At 35.1% G+C, this 21,009-nt stretch overlaps 2 protein-coding genes across 5 annotated transcripts; one reads left to right on the top strand and one right to left on the bottom strand.

Annotated features, from left to right (window-relative positions):
• The first annotated feature begins 9,456 nt into the window (after positions 1-9,456).
• Positions 9,457-14,383, top strand: LOC131593453 (U-box domain-containing protein 35-like). Of its 2 annotated transcripts, none has more exons than XM_058865947.1 (10): positions 9,457-9,630; positions 10,342-10,530; positions 10,606-10,727; positions 11,176-11,297; positions 11,427-11,617; positions 11,753-12,051; positions 12,143-12,244; positions 12,348-12,776; positions 12,863-13,615; positions 13,756-14,383. In XM_058865947.1, the coding sequence occupies exons 2-10, from the start codon at positions 10,350-10,352 to the stop codon at positions 13,927-13,929; spliced, it is 2,373 nt and encodes a 790-aa protein (XP_058721930.1). In that variant the 5' UTR covers positions 9,457-9,630; positions 10,342-10,349; the 3' UTR covers positions 13,930-14,383. The 2 variants fall into 2 exon arrangements, with proteins under 2 accessions (XP_058721930.1, XP_058721929.1); XM_058865946.1 differs by having other exon boundaries at positions 10,317-10,530; positions 13,756-14,382.
• Positions 14,384-14,488: 105 nt separating this feature from the next.
• Positions 14,489-19,355, bottom strand: LOC131593454 (ceramide kinase-like). 3 transcript variants are annotated; one of them, XM_058865948.1, is made up of 12 exons: positions 18,988-19,355; positions 17,721-17,882; positions 17,461-17,628; positions 17,265-17,357; positions 16,890-16,982; positions 16,440-16,665; positions 16,261-16,354; positions 15,998-16,147; positions 15,749-15,850; positions 15,272-15,652; positions 14,836-14,902; positions 14,489-14,767 (listed from the first exon to the last, which is right to left on the bottom strand). In XM_058865948.1, exons 1-12 carry the CDS (start codon positions 19,147-19,149, stop codon positions 14,630-14,632), a joined length of 1,836 nt encoding a protein of 611 aa, XP_058721931.1. In that variant the 5' UTR covers positions 19,150-19,355; the 3' UTR covers positions 14,489-14,629. The 3 variants fall into 3 exon arrangements, with proteins under 3 accessions (XP_058721931.1, XP_058721934.1, XP_058721935.1); XM_058865951.1 differs by having other exon boundaries at positions 17,721-17,879; positions 18,988-19,354; XM_058865952.1 differs by having other exon boundaries at positions 17,721-17,860; positions 18,988-19,124.
• Between the last annotated feature and the right edge of the window lie 1,654 nt (positions 19,356-21,009).

Here is a 21,009-nt window from a genome sequence, read left to right as displayed (position 1 = left end):
TGGCAGACCCAAAAAACCTAAACAAAAACTACTTTTATGCCTACTAAACATCCTAATATCAGTACTAACCTATCTTAATGTGATTTTTTCAGTTTCTAAACACCCTATTAGAATTTATTCAAACAGATCTAAAACTTGAAAAAACAATGTAGAACTTACCAATTAGTGTTTGATGATGAGTTTGGAAGAAGACTTGGGAATGCTCTTTGATCTTACACTTGATTTTGGCAGAAAATTTGAATAGGGGTTGTGTTTTGGTTTGAGTTAGGGTAAATGAATGGGGGAGGGGGAGTGTTTTGTTAAATCTGCAGAACGCGCATTATTTCGGAAGTTCATTTCCGAAATGCTGTTTTCGGAAATGAACTTCCGAAATAAGACAATTTTTTCAAAAAAAAAGGCGCTTTCGGAGATGCATCTCCGAAAACACCTTTTTCTTGCAGTTCGGAAATGAACTTCCGAAGTCAGGGGTAGTTTGGGTTTTTCACCAGAGGTTGGCTAGAGAGTTGGGAGGTTGGCAAAGAAATTTTCTAGTTTTATTCCTCCGCAGAGATCCTTGATCCTTTCCCAAGGAGTTGTTGGATATCTTCAACATATTATTTAACGGAGTGTTCCATCATACATTTTTGTATATAGTAATCATCATTATATTGCATCTATCAAAATACGTAGCATTTCCATTGATATGGAACATTACGCAATAGAAAAATTCAAACATGCATGAAGCATAAGTCAATTCTAGCCTTTCTCAAAGCACAATCTAGTGATACTTCTCCATAGAGAACGTACCATCCAGATATCTTTTGATATTTCCAAGAGGTTGCTTCCAATTGTCCCGACATGTTGCACATGTTTTTGACCTGGGGTTTCGGACCTTTTGTGTACCAAACATCTTGTCTTTTGGAAGTTTCGTTTTATTCCCTAGCAGAGTCGCCAACTGTCGCTATGCGAAAAACACAGAATTGTCATCGAACTTTATTTATCACAAAGAAAAAGGAAACATCGAGAAAACCTCATAAGAAAATGAAAATAGGCTCGCAATCAAACTCGGGTACGGAAGTCAATTATGCAAGAAAAAGGTATATGTTTGTTTGTTTCTAAGGGTGTTGTCATGATGCGGGCCTTAAGCCCAACGGATCTCCTGCACACACCCCCTAAGTCCATGATAACATTTCTTTTTGGTTATTTTTTGTCTTTTGAACTGATTGGGCCATGAAACTTGGGCCAAGCGCATGCTAGAGCTAGGGGTGGCAAAATGGGCCGCCCGCCACGCCTTAAGCCCGCTAAAAAACGAGCGGGGCGGGCATTCCCGCCAAGTGAAATGGGCATAAAAATCATGACCGCTCCGCCAAGATGGCGGGCGGCGGGCTTGCTCGCCTATTTTTATTTATATTTTTTTCATTTTTTTTAATAGATTAATAATTTTTTTTTACCTTTTAATTAAATTTTTCACTTATTTTTTAAAACAATTTTTTATAAAACCAACTTTTTAACAAATTTTACTTAAAAAAATATTACATATATTTACAAATAAATATATAAAGTAAACCATCAAGAATTGGAATTATAAAAATTAACTAAAAAACAGAGAATTTTGGAGAAGGGGCGGGCTTTGGCGGGCGGTGGGCATTGGCGGGGCGGGCTATTGCGGGCGGCGGGTTTTAGCGGGGCGGGCGGTGGCGAGCGGCGGGCCTAAAATCCCAACCCAACCCGCCATTTTTTGGCGGATGCGTGGGCCGGGCCGGCGGGCCACGACCCGTTTTACCACCCCTAGCTAGAGCCTTTACACATCCTATAGTCATATCAACAATCCCTGTTTTGGACATTTTATCTTCCTTTTCTTTTTTTAGTTTTTGTATAGATTTTCTTTAATAGTTGTTGCATGATCTTTTTAGTGCTTTTTCTCTACAAAATATGATAAATAAAATAGATTACATGTGATCATGTTCTAGATTTTTTCTTCAATTTTTGTTCATTAAAAATGAGATAAAATGCTCAATCCTCCTTTAGATTTTGATTGAAATTTATTAGAGTTTCTTTGGTATATTCTTGATTCTTGATGCAATATTTCGATCAATAATCTGGAATGTCAATTGTATAATCCCTTAGGTTTATTTTAGTAAATTTTAATTAAGCTTTTCCTTGATTAAATTGAACGAAAGTATAGTTTCTCTAGGCCTTAAAGACAACCCTTGCATGAAATTTTTTAGGGTAGACTTGAAATCTCAACTTTAGGTTCACCTTGTATGATGACATTAGGTAAGAACTCCATTTTTTCTTAAGTATTTCTTTTCTCAAAAATAAAACAAAAATTATTTTTCTAAAATAAAAGTCAAAGTACCTAAAAAATACGACATCTATAATACTCCATGAGCCTTAAGCAAGTGGGGAAGGGTGAGCGGGAGCCTTCCTTACCTCACCCTAGAGTATTTTTATATGTGAGAGGATTGGCTCATTTGTACAAAGTATTCACCCTCATTTCATAGTCTTTAGTATAATACATATCACAAACAAATTCATAATAAAAGGAGAAAAGGGAATTGGTATGGTATTCCTTCCCTACTTTCTGTATATTCAAATACCCCCAGCCTTGGGGGACCATTTGGTGCCCGTCTCCTAACAAAACATTTCAATAAATTCAAACCTCTTTTCCTTAGGGCTTTTCTTCAAACTCTTTTTTTAAAAGGCGTGTGCTTCCTTTCTATCGCAAACAGGCAACACATAAGACTCCACACAACGAGCGGCAAGCCCTAACTGCTGGATTGCAAAAGTAACATCGCCTACTAAAAACCACAAACAAATAAACATTTTCTATAAGAACTATAGAGCTCTGATTTCTTCATTGCACATTGAGGATACGTAGGCATATGGTTCAGGAAATCCTAGCGAGCTCACTAAATTAAAATCTTCTTTTCCCCTTTCCTAACAAGTAACCTTTAGATGACAACACCCTTAGAAACAAACAAACAGAGTGGATCCCATTGAGTGCAACGGATGTGAGAGGTGCTAATACCTTTCCCTTGCATAACCGACTTCTGTACCCGAGTTTGGTTGCGAGACCATTTTCATTCCCTTATGCGGTTTTCTCGATCTTTTCCTTTCCATTTGAGATAAATAAAGTTCGGTGTCAACTATGTGTTTTTGTAGAGACAGCTGACGACTCTGCTAGGAAAATCCTAAGCAAGTCTGTCCTAGCTTTGTTCGTTTGTTTCTATGGGTGTTTATTTTTATGCTTTACTATGGGGAATGTTTTTGAAAGGTTTGTTCATGTATGATCAATGTTTTAAAAACTGTATCGGAGGTCGAACCAATGAAACTCTTGGTTTAAGGTTCAATTGATTCAACCGGTTAAACATATGATTGAATCGTTCGTTTAATAAATAAATTAATAATATAAAGCTAAATTCATATATATGTCATACACAATCTTACATTCACAATTTAATAAAATAAAATTTTGAAAAATCAACTATAAACTTAATACAAAAAGATCGTTGACACACATAATAACACAACTTAATTGTACGTTTAATTTCAACCTTCATTTAAGAATGATTTGAACATATTAAAGAATTATAATAAAAATAAGTTAAACCAATTCACAACAAAATTAAATTAATAGAACATTATAATTAAAATAAAATTCAAGTAATCAAGAATACCTAAATTAAATATGATAAAATCACAAAAAATGAACTATCTAATATACTTAATTGAACAATTGTAGGTGAATGTGAGTTGAACGGCAATAAACAAGTCATAATTGGACAACAAAAAATAAAATTGAGTTGAACGACAATCAATATTGAGTTGGATGACGTGACTATATTAAAAAGAGATTGCGTGATAATGATGAAGCATGGTTAAAATAAGAAATAAAAAAAACTATATTGAAATGACGGAACTTAAAAGTTTGAATGGTTGTAGACAAAAATAAGGAATTTTTTTTGTGTGAATGTGGAACATTTAAGTTTTGATATTGACATATTAAATTTTTTAATTTTGTATTTAAAAATGGTCAATTTGATGCAATTTTTTTAACCAAGTAATTTTACAAAATCGGCTCCGGTTCAAACAATTTTGGATGATTCAATTAGGTTTTTCGATTTTACTCCGATTTTGAGCCACTAGCGGTTTAAAAGGTTGATCCGATCTTTTCTACCTTGATGATTAAAATAAAGGTGTTTTAAAACATAGAATTGTTGCAATTATAGTGTGAATTGTTGCAATTGTGTTCTCAAGGGGGACTAACTTGTGTCATAAAACATATCTGGAAAAATATGGATTTAGGAAATAACTTGTGTCACAAGAACATAAATATAAAGGGATTCCATTGATAAAAGTTATACAGTTATAGATTATAAAACAAAACAATATCCACCTAGTTTGCAACATCAAAAATAAATAAACAATAAGCATTGCGTGATTAACTTGTTTCTTGATAAAAGACTACTACTAGCTGAGCCTCTCAATACATCCAAAAATACCAACCACATGATATGCCTACTTTCAAGATGACAAAAATAACTTCAGGTGAGTATCTGTCCCCTTGAGACCAGTATAAGTCCCGTCTTCCTCGTCGTCATGAGCAAGCCAATGTTCCGAATATCTTGTTACCAAAGAGGGAGTTAACGACTAAAAACAAAAGACAAATGTACATGATTAGAATTATATTGGTTATTAAGCCATAAAAGAAAATATCATGCATAAACTCATAAACTCATAAACACAGGGCCGTCTTTGAAGGTGTACAAGACTAGCTACCGCACAGGGTCTTAAAATTTTCACAATTAACCTACGGCTAAAAAGGGCTCATAAAATATTTATAATGGTTAAACTAGAACTAATATACGCAGGGCCTCCGAAAAAATACCTCGACAGTAGCAACATCTTGAGGTGGATGTGTGAAGTCCATATGATCAGGAATAAACCTTAAATCAAGTGGGTTGCCGTCGTATTCAAACACAACTCCATTGTTTTGTTTATAAATTTCAGGTGCGGTAGCGCATGAATCACATTCCACCACAGCAAAATAGTACCTGGAGAGACAGATAAAGAATCAGTTACATTACATTCCATTACATTACATACATGATGGTAGATGAGTTTACATTATTAACCTACCTGCTTTTCTCATCATTATCATATAGAACATCAGGCCAACTTCTCCATGGATCATCATCATCATCAACAATACGCCGACTTCTTAATAGTTGATCGTAATTGAATTTATCTTCACCATATCTATCAGAAAGCAAAGGTTTGATAGTTTTGCAAATTTCATCAATATATTTCTCATGTTCAACTTGCCAAAGAACTTCCTCTTCCATACGTTGAAGGCCAAACTGAGTCGGATAAATAGCTACCGATTTAATTTTGATGAGTCCGTAGGGTGCAACTAGTGAATAAAATAGCGCATACAAATCAACAGCCTACAAAGAATCAAAAAAACATAACAGGTGTATCAGTGTCGCTGTATCAGTGTCGACGGTGTCAACTGGAAATAGATAAAAACAATGGAATAAAATAGTTACTGTAGCATTCCTCCAGTTCATATTAACAACAGCAAGCCTATGAGTTTCTTTTTCGATCTCTAATACATCCTCTTCTTCCTGCTCATCAATGAAATTTTTTCCAAATTCATGACCATATAATAACAAACAATTATAAGAATAAAATCCATGATAATAACAAACAATTATCAATGTACGTACCTGCATGTCAGGTGCTTGCTCAAATGCATGGCTTGACTCGATACCTTGGTTAACCTCTTCTAGTCTTCTTCAAGATCATTCGTCGATCACTTGCTTAACCGCTTCTTCAAGATCATGGTCAAGGAAAGTCATTCTGAAGGCTTCGTGTTAGGATGCTAGAACCCTAAACCTAATAAAACTATGAAAAACTGTAAAATTAAGCTGAAAAACTAAGAGAAAGATAAAACTGAACTATAAAAATTAACCTCTCAAAAAAAAAGTAAAATAAACTAATAAAATAAAGACTTTTTCATTTCTTTTGATATCTCCAATGTGTCAAAGACACTACATTATATAACATCCATAATGGATAATATAACTAAAAGCCCAAATACAATTAGAGCCAAATAATAATAATACTTCTAATAATACTAATAAATAATACTATAAATATTATTTATACCCCTTCTATCACTTCGGGTTTTGAAGAAAGGGAAATTCTCTTGCGAGTGAACATGCTTCTCAACCGAGATTTACTCGCTGCTAAATTATCATCGTTCTTCATCTCCTTAAACTTTTGCATGCAATTTCCTAGTTTTATATAATTCTCAAAATAACGTGTATTGGGCCTTTGCGTTGATTTCTAGTAAATATTAGAAAGAATATCGGATTTTGTGGAATTTTTGAAAACTGTGATGGTTAAATTTGGCAAAACAATTTAATACTATAGGATTTTTCGAAAAAAAATCCAATAAACTACATCACTTTTGAAAAATCTAGTAGTGTTATTTTTTTGTTTTGTTTATTGATAATGAATTATCGAATTTTTTAAAAATCCGGGAAATTCTTAAAGATATCGAATTTATAAAAAAAAAGGGTAAAAATGCGTACAGACTTTTAAAATGCGTTACCAGATTTTTCAATTATATTACGGTATTTTCCGTTCTCTCTTTTTTGGTTAAATTTTGACAAAGATATTTTTGTCATTATAAAAATATGTGGGGTGCCAACTATAAATGGTGGTGGAGGAATAAAGTCTCTTTAACTTGCCATCCCTAGCTTATATCTGACACTCTCACCCATTCTGTGAATTGACTATATTACTCTTCATAACTTTAAAATCATTTAGAATCAGGCACAAGGATCTATCGTGTTCAACATTGTTTCAACTTTGATTCATCGAAGTTCCAGATCTTTAATTCCTGCGAAAACTCCATAAAGTGAAACGAACAAATGATCCTAGATCTACGTTCAAATTTGTATCACAATTATCGTAGATGGAGGTAATTACTTCCAACATCTTATCAAAGATTATTGATCAACGTCCTAATCGCACTTCACTTTCAATTATTTATCATTGACACGACCTCTGCTATAGCTGCTCGTGGCATATATCTATGACGAGCAGACTTTCTCTAGGAGGTGGTAATCCTCTCAGCATGAACGAAGGTCGTGTTGCAACGGAATCACCATATTGTGACAAAATATGATGAACTCAAAGTACAAAATTATCATTAGTTGGAGCAATTATCGACGTGAGTCGTGCGATACACTGTCACAGCGTATAATACTGAATACTTCAGTTTTATTCTATCGTACCATATTGTTATCACTGAGATCCACAACTTCCGTGTGCTCAGAGGCGATACATCAACCAAAACACTCGTTCCCCCTAGCACGTTGGTACTGCGCTAACATTGGTAATCCAAGTGCACGAAGATGTTCAAAGGACAATGAAGTCCCACAAATCACAAATATGGACCACTAGGGAGTGAAGTCGTCTACACCGCTACAAAAGTATTTGTGAGATATTGTATATATAGTAGAATCTGAACAGCAACATTAATACTACATTTTCACCGTATCTAATCACCACGGTCCAAAACCAGACAGATTAGTGGCATCGAACAAACAAGATAACAGAGATTCGATGGTCTTAGATAATTTCTTTGTTCATTCTAACAAAAAAACACCTTGGACCTGTTACATTGATACAAGGTATCATAAAAGCAGCTTAGGTCATCGTCTTTATTTGATTTTCTTTCTGGCCTAGCCAAACTAGGGTAGGCAATATCGGGAGAAAAGAGGTCACGCTTAATCCAGAGTGGTTAGCGGTAGACTCTAGAGGAATTTCCCTTCTAGATACCCCATATCTCTCTAACCACACCCCCGACATAAGTAGATCCTGACCACACACGGAAGGAGTCGCTCTCACGTCCCCCAGCCAAGAAACACACATTATAAAATTGTCACCCTAATGGTAGAAAGAGTCGAACCAAACTCTTCATAGAGACAGTCCAGAAGCACCAAAGTATCTGTAGCCACAAAGAGGTATTTTGAGTCCTTGCAGGGAAGAGCAATCTTCTCAATCCAGTTGGCGCACCTCTCTCTTAGAAACTAGTTATTCCAATAGTGTAGGCGGTAGAGTCCCAAGGCATCATCTCAAACCAGGCCAAGCCATGGGGGTAGGGACGAGAATCTTATCTTAGACCGGAGACAATTCCTAGTGACATGGACTTAGTGCAATATCTCTTCTCAACCGAAGATATTAATGACGAAACTTCGGTTGAGAATACTGAGTTTAAATCAAATAGAAGTTTAACGAAAAGAAAAAATAAAGGTTAAGCAAAGCACAAGAGTTTTCACTCCCAAAATAGACAGCAACTTGCAGTCACCATGGCACAAACTTCCAACACCCGATGAACACTAGCCACACACAAGAGGCAAACGACGTCTATATCACTGGCTAGGAAAACAAAATTGAAATTGGAGGGACAAAATGTGAGCTATAATAGTGTATTCTTCAAATACTACCAGACTTTGGAACATTCTTGGAAGCAAACCATGTTGCTTCTTCTAGAAATGCATTCAAGAGTTTTATCCACTTTAATTAAGAATCAAATTAAGCTAAAATAGTTGTATAACATATCATGATACACTTAAGATTAGTGCATTGATTTCAACATGAAGAATATAGTTTCTTTAGTTCCGATTTTATCTACTAACTTATTATATATAGATAAATTTGTCTTGTCACTCTCTGTTGGCTGGCCCTGTGACTGAATTGACATGACATGTCAGTTAACTACCTTCATAACTTGAATCACATATTTAATGTCATTATTGTTACTTTTTTTTAATGTTATAACTAAAATCCAATATACATTAATTAATAGTGACACTTTCTTCATTTATTTAATTTTTGAATTATTCAATTGCTTTTATGAGTAGATTATTATTAGCTGTCGTCATAAATTATCAGAAAGCAACGTTTTTTATTCCTCAAATTCAAATATTAGAAGGAGTAAACCGTCAATTTTGATTCCTCAAATATGTTAGAAATGATCACTATTAGAGACTTTTCAATCTTTCATAATCATTGAATGTGTAATTTTATTATTAATTATAACTTAAATCAAATATTTAATCTGATACACTTGAGTTGACTAGTATAAACTAATCATAGATAATAGTCAGATGAATAAGAGCAATGTTGCAAGTTCGAATTTACGTCTCTGTATCTATATCTGATCTTTCTGTATAACTATTAGTTAAACCGGTTTGATGCTAAGTAAATAAACAGAATGTCGTGGATTCGAATTCATGTTTCCTGCATCTGATATCTCTGCATCTGATGTTTCTGCATCTGATGTTTCTGTACAACTATAATTAAATTGTGCAATGAGAGTGACACATTATCTCACACACATCTATTACTTAAATAAATATTTAATCATTTTTAAATTCAAACTCTGTAATAAGACAAACATAACTTTTCTAAGGTTTTGGTGAACTCAGTGGCTATTAATGTTTTCATTTCAAGTTGTGAAAAAATTGATTCCTTGAGGACAAAAGTGATTATGAGAAAAGTGATTATCTTCTCTTCTAGCTAAGATTTGAACTATTCACTGAACAAGTTCAAATCTTGTTCATTTCATTGGTTAGTTTTATACTATCTCTTAATATAGTTATTGAATTTTCTTTCTTTCTATCTATGTTGTTTGAATTTTGTGCATTTTTAACATGAGTATACTTGTACTTGCTTAGATTTGAAGTAATGAGTTATTCAAATTAGGTTTAATTGCTTATTTGATAATCTGTTTGGATATGAAGCTTGAAACCACTTGTTCTTGCTTGATTTAATTTAACTGTTTATTTGTGTTACTAATTTTGAATTTTTTAGATCCTTTCACAATCCCTAATTCTCATTTCTTGTATGTTTGGTTTAGTTTTTAGAATAGACAGAAGCAATTCTAGAGGTGTAGAATTGATTTTGAAATGATTTTGAGGTGTTTGGTAGTAGAATTGATTCTGCTTCTAGAGCTGATTCGGCTTGAAGCTCGAATTTGTAGTTTTTGAGTTTAAACGTGATTTTTACATTGAAATTTAGTGTTCAACGCATTCAACTCAATTTTAGCTAGAATCAATTTTACAGAATCAATTCATTCAAAATCAATTCTTTTCACCAAACGCACTCTTCCAAATCTTCACTTTCAAGCCGAGTTCGAATCCTAACTGAAACAATCATTTGTTAGGTTTTAGTTACCTTCCGAGTTCGAAACCTGACTGAAACAATCCCTAATAGAGCATTCTTTTCGAACTGTTTCTCGTCAACTGATTTTGCAGGTAATTTTACTTTCTTCTTTGTAAGGAAGAGAGATGGATAGGATTCAAGAAGCAGATGAAAATGGCAAATGTTCAGTTATTGGTTTAGCAATCAAAGGTAACAAGAAAAGCAAGTATGTTGTACAATGGGCACTTGATAAGTTTGTTGCTGAAGGAGTGCTTATCTTCAAGCTTATACATGTTAGGGCTGTTATCAAAGGAGTTCCAACACCAAGTAAGATAAAAAAAAATGTGTTTCGTCGTGTTTGTTTGAGTTTGATTCTTTATTCTAACGTTTTTTCGATTTCAGTGGGAGATGTGCTTCCTCTTTCACAAGTGCGGAACGATGTAGCAATGGCTTTCAAAAGGGAAATCGAGTGGCAAACTAATCATATGCTTCTTCCTTTTAAGAGCTTGTGCGAGCAAAGAAAGGTAAATTGTTTTTGTTCTTGATTGGAGATTTAGCGTGTGTTTGGTTCTGCGGTGAAAAACATGATTCTGAGAGAACTATTTCAGTAAAATTGATTCTAGCTAAAATTGAGTTGAAGATAAAGTGATTTATGTTTGGATAAATTCCTGCAAAATTGAATCGAACGTTTAGACTTGAAAGCTATAAATTTCAGCTTCGTGTAAATCAATTTTAGAAAGCGTAATCAATTCTAATCAAGAGTTACCAAACATGTCAAAATCAATTATACACATCCAGAATCAATTCTGGAAAGCATAATCAATTCTACTCGAGAGCTACCAAACATGTCAAAATCAATTATACACATCCAGAAACAATTCTAGATGTTCAAAACGTGAAACCGAACATACATTGATTAAGATTAGATCAATGCAATATATGATTTACATTCTTATACTATCGTTTGTGTAGGTGCATGTAGACGTTGTAGTTATTGAATCAGATGATGTAGTAACTGCGGTAGCAGAGGAAGTAACTAAGGACGCTTTAACCAAACTTGTCGTTGGAGCTTCGTCTTCTGGTATTTTTAGAAGGTAGTAATTGAAATTCTGATGTATAATGTCATCATCGTATAATGTCATTCGTCACCTTACAAGCCGGTTCGATAGGATTTGAATTATCTCAACCCAAATTCTAAAACAACTTCGAATAATGCCTTTCAGTAAACATAAGGGTATGTCTGCGAGAATCTCAGTATGCACTCCAACATTTTGTACGGTTTACGCTGTTTCAAAGGGAAAATTGTCCATACGGCAATCAGACACGCAGATTGACGGAAGTATTACCGATAACATGAGTGAAGTCAGTTTTTCCTCGAGCGACTCATCGAACTTTACTTCCACCACTCAGACAGGTAAAAAAATTGAAATACTTCAGCTTAAAATTTTTTACAGGTTGTACGGAAATTTAGCGAGCTTTACATAAAATATGTCAAAACTGGCTTCTATCGTGTAGAATAATCAATAACCGATGTTTGAATGTATATCAGATTCTGCCTCGGTTGCATCATATGCTGCCTTACACCCCTCTCCTCTTGCAACACGACGGCTTAAAGCTCTCTCGGGTATAGAACAAACTCTCCCGAATTTAAATCTAACTAATCATTCACGAGGCCAGTCTCTAGATCTAGCGAGAACGAATGCAGCTACAAGTTCTTCTAAAAACTCGGATATTGATCATGCGGTAAGTCAGGTCTCTAGTTCCGGAAGCATTTCAGATACGGAATCTTGCTTTTATGATCAAAAGTTTGGAGCACAAGTTACTAAATCGCTATCGCCAAATAGACAGGTAATTGAATTTTGGCTTAAAGATATGCAAATGGTCCTCGCAAATACCGAAAAAGTTTGATTTTAGTTTCTTTATCGTTTTTTATAATCAGGAAAACCTTAACCTTGAGCTGCAAAAGTTGAGAATTGAACTAAGACATGCACAGGGAATGCATGCAGTAGCTCAAAGTGAGAACACCGATGCATCACAAATGGTAATGTCTTTTTTCTTTTTGTCGAAACACTTCTAGCTTCTCTTTCTCCGTCGTTCTGATTGGCATCGTCAAAATGAGTAACATCTTGTATTGCTTTGAGCAGTTGAATGAATTAAACAAGAGAAGATTAGAAGAATCCATGAAAATGAAGGAGATTATTGCCAAGGAAGAGATGGCGAAGGAATTAGCGAATCAAGAAAGAGATAAATACGAAGCTGCGGCTAGAGAGGCTGAATATCTGAAACAATGTGCTGAACGAGAAGCTGCTGAACGAAAGGGAACAGAGTTGAAAGCTATCTATGCTGCCAAAGAGAAAGAAAAACTCGAGGATGCTCTGAGTGGCTTCACGCCTCAGTACCGAGTGTTTACGTGGGATGAAATAGTTTCAGCTACTTCGTCTTTCTCGGAAAAACTGAGAATCGGAATGGGAGCATATGGAATGGTGTTCAAGTGCACTTTGCATCATACAACTGTTGCGGTTAAAGTTATCAACTCGAATGGAATCCGCAAAAGCAAGCAATTCGAACAAGAGGTAAACATTGTTACGAATTGTAAGACTAAACAAAAAGTATTGAATTGAACTGCAAAACAAGACTAATATCTTCTCTTTGCTTCCAGTTAGAGATATTGAGCAGAATTCGTCATCCAAACTTGCTTCTTCTTCTTGGCGCATGTCCTGATCACGGATGTCTTGTGTATGAATATATGGAAAATGGCAACTTGGAAGATAAACTACTCCAGAAAAACGGTAATAGCCAAATCCCGTGGTTTGTTAGGTTTCGAATAGCTTGGGAAATCGCGTCAGCTCTTTCCTTTCTTCACAGCACAAAGCCACAACCTATCATTCATCGTGACTTGAAACCGGCAAACATCTTGCTTGGTGGTAACCTTGTCAGCAAGATTGGCGATGTTGGTCTTTCTACAATCCTTGATTCAGATAACTTATCTGCCATGTATAAGGACACAGCACCTGTTGGAACACTCAGCTACATTGATCCTGAGTATCAAAGGAGTGGTTTAATATCTACGAAATCCGATGTTTATGCTTTTGGATTAGTAATGTTACAGTTGTTGACAGCAAAACCTGCCATAGCACTTACTCACATAGTTGAAACAGCTATTGATGATGGTAATTTAGCAGATATATTGGATCCAAAAGCAGGATCATGGCCACTACAAGAGACACTGGACATAGCTCGGTTAGCATTGAGCTGTGCAGAGATGCGGCGTAAGGATCGACCTGATTTGAATGATCACGTGCTTCCAATACTAGAGAGGTTGAAAGAAGTAGCTGATAAGGCTCAACATTCTGCTTCAATAGTTACTATAAAATCCAGACCTCCCAACCATTTTATATGTCCTATACTTCAGGTAGAAATCAAACTCGATAATCGATATCACAAGGTTTAAAACACTCGCACACAATGCGCACCAACCACTTGCACTAGACTCTGATGGTAGCTGATAATGCTTTTGAAGATGCTCATTGTATTTGATTTGATTTGATGCAGGATGTGATGGATGATCCTTGTGTTGCTGCAGACGGATATACATACGATCGCAAAGCAATTGAAAAGTGGCTTGAAAATCACGACAAATCACCGATGACAAATATGGCTTTACCTCATAAGTATCTAATTCCTAATTACACACTTTTATCAGCAATTTTGGAGTGGAAGACCTAATAAAATATGATATTGCATATTTCATTATCTTTCTCAATGCTAATATTTAGTTAAATGATTCCTTATGTAGCTAGACTAACTAAAGAGTTCAACATGTGATGATTACCTGGTTTCAGATATTGTGTGTACCAAGCCTGTTGTTTGGTTACATGAAAAAATATTTGATTTCAAGTGTAAATTTGATTCTATTGTAGGATTGTGTATGTACTTTAGGGATCATTCAAAGCTGGTCCTTATCATATCATTGAAGTTTCCATCATCTTCTGTTACTTGGAACTCAAGGCACACTGAGCTCGACTAAAACATATGTACAATTATTTCTCAGGGCTATATTCAAAATGTATAATACAAAATCCATGACATAGATTATGACACTGCTACATATATATATAAAATAGCTACACATACATATTAAGGTGACTTGCATTTGATCCTCAAGATACAAGAATTCACCTAATGAAAACATAAAATTGTGAACCAAGGGTTATATATATATATATATATATATATATATATATATATATATATATATATATATATATATATATATATATATATATATATATATATATATATACACACACTTAAATGTAGCAAAATCTTCTCTCCATGCTTATATATATACACAAAAGTTCTAGGTAGTTGGTACTAAATAAGCTTTATCATTGTTCCGTTTAATATCATCGACAAAACTCTTCGATTATACTTCAGGACCAGTTGCAAACATGCATACGAGACCGCGAAAGACTTGAGCGGAGAGTTGGTGCGCCTGAAACATCTCGCCATCCACATTCCATACACTCTCATTTCCAGAAGAAGTGAAAGTAAATGCAGGGGTCTGCAAGTGCTAAGTAATATTAGTAAATTGCAATGTAATAAGGTGGCGTGGATTGGAAAAAAACTAACCTTGTGATGTTCAACAAACTTGAAATTCAAAGGGCTTCCCCCTCTTCTTGTAAGTTGAGTCAGGTGCCTGTATCATTAAGGAAACAAACAAAGACGGTAAGATTATCAAGAGACTTAAGATCTGTTTGGATTGATTTATTTGAGCTTATCTTCTGACATAAGCATAGAAAGACGGCTTGAAAGAGCTTACAAAAATAACTTATGACACGTCCATAAGTTCCTTCCAGCTTACTTTAATAAGCTTTCTAGGATAACTAAATAGCTTATAGCTTATATAAAAAAAAGTTTGACTTTATTTTATCTTTTGTTAGAGAAAAGAGCTTATACACATGCACTTATGAACTTATGCTAGGATATGCACTTATGCTATAACCACTTAAGTAAGTTGTTTATCCAAACATAGCCTAATATGGAAAGATAGCCAGACAATGCATACCATAAATAAGATGCGTGAGGACATTCTTTAATCATTATGAGATGAAGGAAACCATCTGAAAGGTGTGCCTCGGCAACCAAACCATCAGGTGCTTTTTCATTTCTGCAAGAGATTACCGCAGCTCCAACACTAATATACCGACCTTTGGATTTCACCCATTTTCTCGTTTCTGAATTTAAATGAGGCGTTAGGCTGCTAATTTCAGTGGCTGCATTCTTTGGCGTTTCATTGCAAACTTTGCAGTTAATACGGCAGATACATCTTTCTGATCTGCGTGGAGCTTTCAATCCCCATAACATGCTACTATCACGATTCCTTTTGGGAGTTGGAATGGTTTCCTCTGATTCCACATCAAGGTACGATATTTCTGCCTCATATGACCTGAATGATACTTGCACATTATAAAAAACGTGCAGTTCAAAAGATATTTAATGTTGACACGATCAAAGCACTGAGTCATATCCACTTGGACAATACCTGTGCCTTAAAAACACCATTGTTCCAGCATAATCATAACGTTTGGGACCCATCCAGCGATACTTCTCGCTCTCTGTGATAACATCACCATAAAATCCATACCTGTGGTCATTAATGTACGTAGAATATAAGATTACTAAATAAATTTTAAAAATAACTGGACCGGTGTGTAGCATATGCAAGATGACATTGCTAGCATGAGTCAAAAGATAAATGTTTACATCGGGTAACAAAACATTAGGAAATTACCCTGAAAAGGAAGCTGCATAGCGCACAAAAGGTTCAACCTCGGATCGCGGAGTTGTTTTCCATCGTACAACTTGAGCTATGTCAAGGTGCACCCGTTTGCCAAGGACAATATGCAATGCAGAAGTTATAGGATCTCGAGTTCCAGTTGTACTACAAAATATTCAGAATAGTATTATGAAATTACAAGGATAGACTACAATCGTGTCTTTCGTTTGTGCAGAAGTAGAACTGAAAATTCAAAAATACTAGGAAGAAAAGAATACCAGATCACAATGGCATCGGTTGAACCTGAGGGAATGATGCCAAATCTAAACCATTCATTAGGAACAGGAAACCCAGGAGCTTTATCTTCCGAATCTTCAAAAACCACAAAAACAAGTCAAGCATAAAATTGATATTAATTATTTTCTAACTTAATGAAGTACATATAAACTGAACTCACTAGAATTCAATATTCTAGACCGAGGTTGGTTTGGACTTGAAATCAGAGGAAGGTGGTCTTCAATTTGACTTGGAGTCTTTTCAAATATTCCATCTTCGTCCGCAGCTAAGGAATCGCCTTTATCTTTAGCCAAATGAACAAAACCTGGAGGAGTTGGTGGGTAGGGAGCTTTAAGCCTGGGAGAAAGAAACCCATTAAGGATTTCATTGAAAAATCCATCACCACCCTGGAACCACCTCGATTAGAAAAATACAATAACTCAAAAGAACATAAGAAAATCACTTGAAACTTGAAAGCAACAAGGAAATTTCAAAAGTGGTTAAGCGAATGGCATCTAAATTAAAAACCATGATTTAAAACTTCAATAACATGAAGCCTCGTCATAAACATATCAACAACATTTAGAAAAATATATGATTTAGGTGTAAAAGACTGGAGTTAAGTTCTTACAACAGCTATAACACCGTCATATGAGTTAAGCTCCTTATTTGTTATAGATAACATCATATCATATGCTTGTCCTGCTCTCTCAGTCACAATCACCTGGTAAAGAAAAGAAAAAAATCGATTACTTGGATCCCGCCAACAATCTTATTTGATCATCACTTACTTCTTAATATCATGTACTGAATGAATTCAGCATGTTATCCAATTATTAAACTCAGCGGCATGAAAGTAGCGCTTTTAATGCCAAAGAAAACTAGGCCAACAGTCCCTCAATGCGAGCTTCTTAGACAAATACAGCTGATTGGACTTAAAAACATATTTCAACATTTTATCAGTTGCTATCCATTCAGGAAATCACTAGAGATGCTAAAGTTTCACCTTCGTTTCTACTTTAGCACGTGAGAATATCGGAGCCACAGCTTCCCAGTTTCTACAGCCATTACTCTTCCCACTCCTTGGATGAACAAAAACCTAGTGAATCAGAAATAATATCTGGGAAAAGTTCATTTTAAATAATCAATGAAAATAAAAAGCAAAATTATAAAGCAGGTGTTTGTCCAATAGCAGAGCATACCAGAAGATTCCTTGGTCTTCCAACTTCAAGTTTCAACAATTCGTTTAGTTGATTCACCCACGTTTCACACGTTTGCAAATTTTCATGACCGAAAGTATATTCAGTCAGGATCCACTGCGAAGGTTGATTCTTGCTCCTTATAAAACCATGCACAGTGAAGTGGTACATCTGCAAAATTGTCAGAAATAAAAACTGTCACGGTTGATTCTTGCTCCTAACGCATAAAGAACAAAATTGCACAACCAAGAACAAGAACAAACCTTTATGTCATGAACCAAAAGTGTACGTTCAGTGGCACGAGGGAGATTTGATTTGTGAATCAAACTAATATCCCGTAACTCAACAGCATATATGTCCGAAAGTGCGATCTCATTAGCAATCTTGGAAACATATTTAATGCCTAAACAAGTTGAAACATCCTGCTACATTAAACATTTAGGAAATTAAGAAGAAAAAATCATGAAGTAATTTAACGAAATTAATTATTTAGAATTTTCACAGAAGCAATATGTAAGGAAAAGTAAGTAATAACTAATTCTTGAGAAATTTGGGGTCACAGACGTATTCATAGGGGAAAACAATATTCAATTCAAGCACCATTTCCTTAACCCGAATCTATGTTATCAAATAGGGGCGCCATGGCCGCTATGGTGGATATACATGGCGGTTTTTAGGCTCGTCGCAATGGTAAATATCGGCCGATATTTTGGGGGGGTTTCGCCATAAAAATCCACTCTAATGGCGCCGCAAAGCGGCCGGTATGACAGAATTTTGGCTCTCCGCCATGGACCGCCATCAGCCATCGACAACACTGATTCGAATTTGGGGTCAATCAATCATCCACATTCCACACGCAACAATGACCATGTAACGCATACGATAAACTTTGGTTTAAACAACAAAAAAGCAAGATTTGAGACTAAATCCTTTACCCATGTGTGTAATAAGTTTGAACAAACAAACACAAAAAGCTTCTCAAAGCAAAATCATTCTCAATCATGATAAGAACTAGAGCTACCAATAACAAAATGGCCTTCAATTCCATTCGGAGATAAAATTACAACATTCAACAACAGAACATGTGAACCATCACAGACCCTTGAACTTACAAACTCCACCCGAATATGCAAAAAAAATTCCCCTGGTCAAAGAATTAACGGCCTGTTTGGATTGATTTATTTGAGCTTATCCGCTGTCATAAGAGAAAACCTATGAAAACAACTTATCCATAAGCATTTTCACCTTATTTCCATAATCTCTCCATGATAGTTTACAAAAACATCTTATAGCTCATATAAAATCACTTTCACTTTATAGAAAAGGTTTATACATAAGCACTTATAAGAGCTTAATTATGTTGCTCATCCAAACAAGGCTAAATTGAAGAACATGTCCACCAATGCATACCAAACCAAACCAAACCGAACCAACAAATACCAAAACAACACCCATCATCAATTTCACAATCTAAGTCAGAAATTTCAACAAACACATTGTAAGCAACAACAAAAAGAAGAAAAAACTTACATTTTCCACCGGCTCCACCAAATTCCAAGACAACCCATCAGAGAACAAGCTAACAACAGCCTCTCCAACATGATCCAACAAAAAGTTGGAGCTCAAAATGGAAGAACATGGAAGAGACACAACATCTCCTCCCAAATCACAATCGTTTCCCTCTCTCTCCATTCACAATGGAAGAAGAGTCAAGGAAACGAGTCAACAAAAGACAAGATTTTCAACAACTAAATCAAAGATTGAAAAAGTAAAAAACAAAATAACCAGAAATTGTTGTTATTGTTAAGGTTGAGGTTTTTAGCAGAAACCTACGTTTGAAAGGAAAGAGAAAATGTTAAGGTTTGTCATTGTTGACATAATAATATGGTTAGTATGTCGTGTTTGTTTATTTAGGCGGCTTGGGTTCTAAAGAATTTGTGGGCAAAATAATTGACTACATTTAGTGAATTCCAATCATGGTCTACAAAACTTTGACAACAAAATTTAACCAAATCAAACTATTTTAACTAAAAAAAATTATTTTTCATCCTTGCTTATAAAAAATAAAATTTTCTATTTTCATCTCAAAATATATGTTATTTATATTGCGCACAAATTATAATATCGGATTGTCCTTGACTTTTATTAATAATTATTCTAAAGAGTTTATTGTCACCGAAATTTGAAAGAAATATGCGATTGTCCTTGACTTTGTTGGCATTGATTGAGTTTCATACCACAAACCTAAACATTGATATATGTTTTTTAATATTGATATACGTTTTTTAATAACATTACTAGAACTTTAAGTTTGAGTATTAACTTGTGGTTTAGAAGTTCTAGTATAGTAACTTCGTTAAAAAACTTTGGAATATGGACATCATTTATGATATCATTATCAGAGTTGATTGAATATAGAGTATCAGAACTTATATATGTTTTCTCTTCACCATAATTTAAATCCAACACATAATTATTGATCAGATATGTTCTGTTCCTGTACTAGAAATGAGTAAATGAGCGATGGTGACGGCGGATTCGAGCTCAAACGCGATGGAGAAGATGGATCTGTAAGATTAGCACTCTAACTCTCCATTCAGTATTTGAGGGAGAATAGTGAAGTGAAATTGAATTTGAAACTTGTCTTTTGAAGTTGGCACATTCTCTATATACAAAGGGGAAAATAACGAATTCACTATTTGTTAGGAAAGAATTGCGGAGATGCATTGGATGTGAATGCAGTTGAGATCCTTTATAACCATCAAGATGATAATTCTCGGGTGCTAAGAACATTCTGAAAGGAGTGTGATTTCTTCATGGTTGTCGGACGATGTCGATATGATTGACACATAACAATTGCCATCAAGCCCTTGTTTATATGTACCAAGGTGAGAGTTTGTTACTTCAGCCTCGGATGTCGACCACTCCATTGATCACCTTTGGACGGGGTGAAAGAAAATGTTCTAGTTTCTTAGGGATTCGTGCATTTAATGTTTCATGCTTCAAGCGTCTTTCTAGAGGTATCATCATTATGACTCTTGGGAATCGAAACACTTGAGCGATGCATGCAAGTGATTTTACACATTTGGTAGAGTTTTTTTGCATGCTATAACATAGGTTTTGAAGAGTCACTGTTGCTTTCTTTGAGTCATTTGACCAGTTTAGTGATTACCTCCTTCTTTGGTATTTTACTTTCCTACATCTGAAAAGTTATTGCATTATGGGTAAGAAATCATATAAGAATTCTCACAAGTCCCATAAGAATACTCCATCTTCTCAGGTGTATTTTATCTACTCCTTCACTGTTTATGCTTTCGCTAAAGTAGGCAGCTTTGATGGCGCCTTTCTCGAAGTTGGTCTATCTTCACACTAGGGTGTTTTAACTCACTTTGAAGATGAAAGAATATGCAATAAATATGGCAATTGCGCCATTCCCTTTATATGATTGCACTTTCTCTGATCTAGGTATTTGTTATCCTTCACTACCTTCAGATAGGAGTTCTAAAGCATCTGGTGATGACTCATTCACGACTTCATCTCACAAGATGGGCG

This window comes from Vicia villosa, linkage group LG3 (genome assembly GCF_029867415.1).
Source record: "Vicia villosa cultivar HV-30 ecotype Madison, WI linkage group LG3, Vvil1.0, whole genome shotgun sequence".
Classification (NCBI taxonomy): Eukaryota; Viridiplantae; Streptophyta; class Magnoliopsida; order Fabales; family Fabaceae; genus Vicia; species Vicia villosa.
Note: the sequence above shows the minus strand (reverse complement) of the source record. Positions and strands in the feature narration are given on the sequence as shown.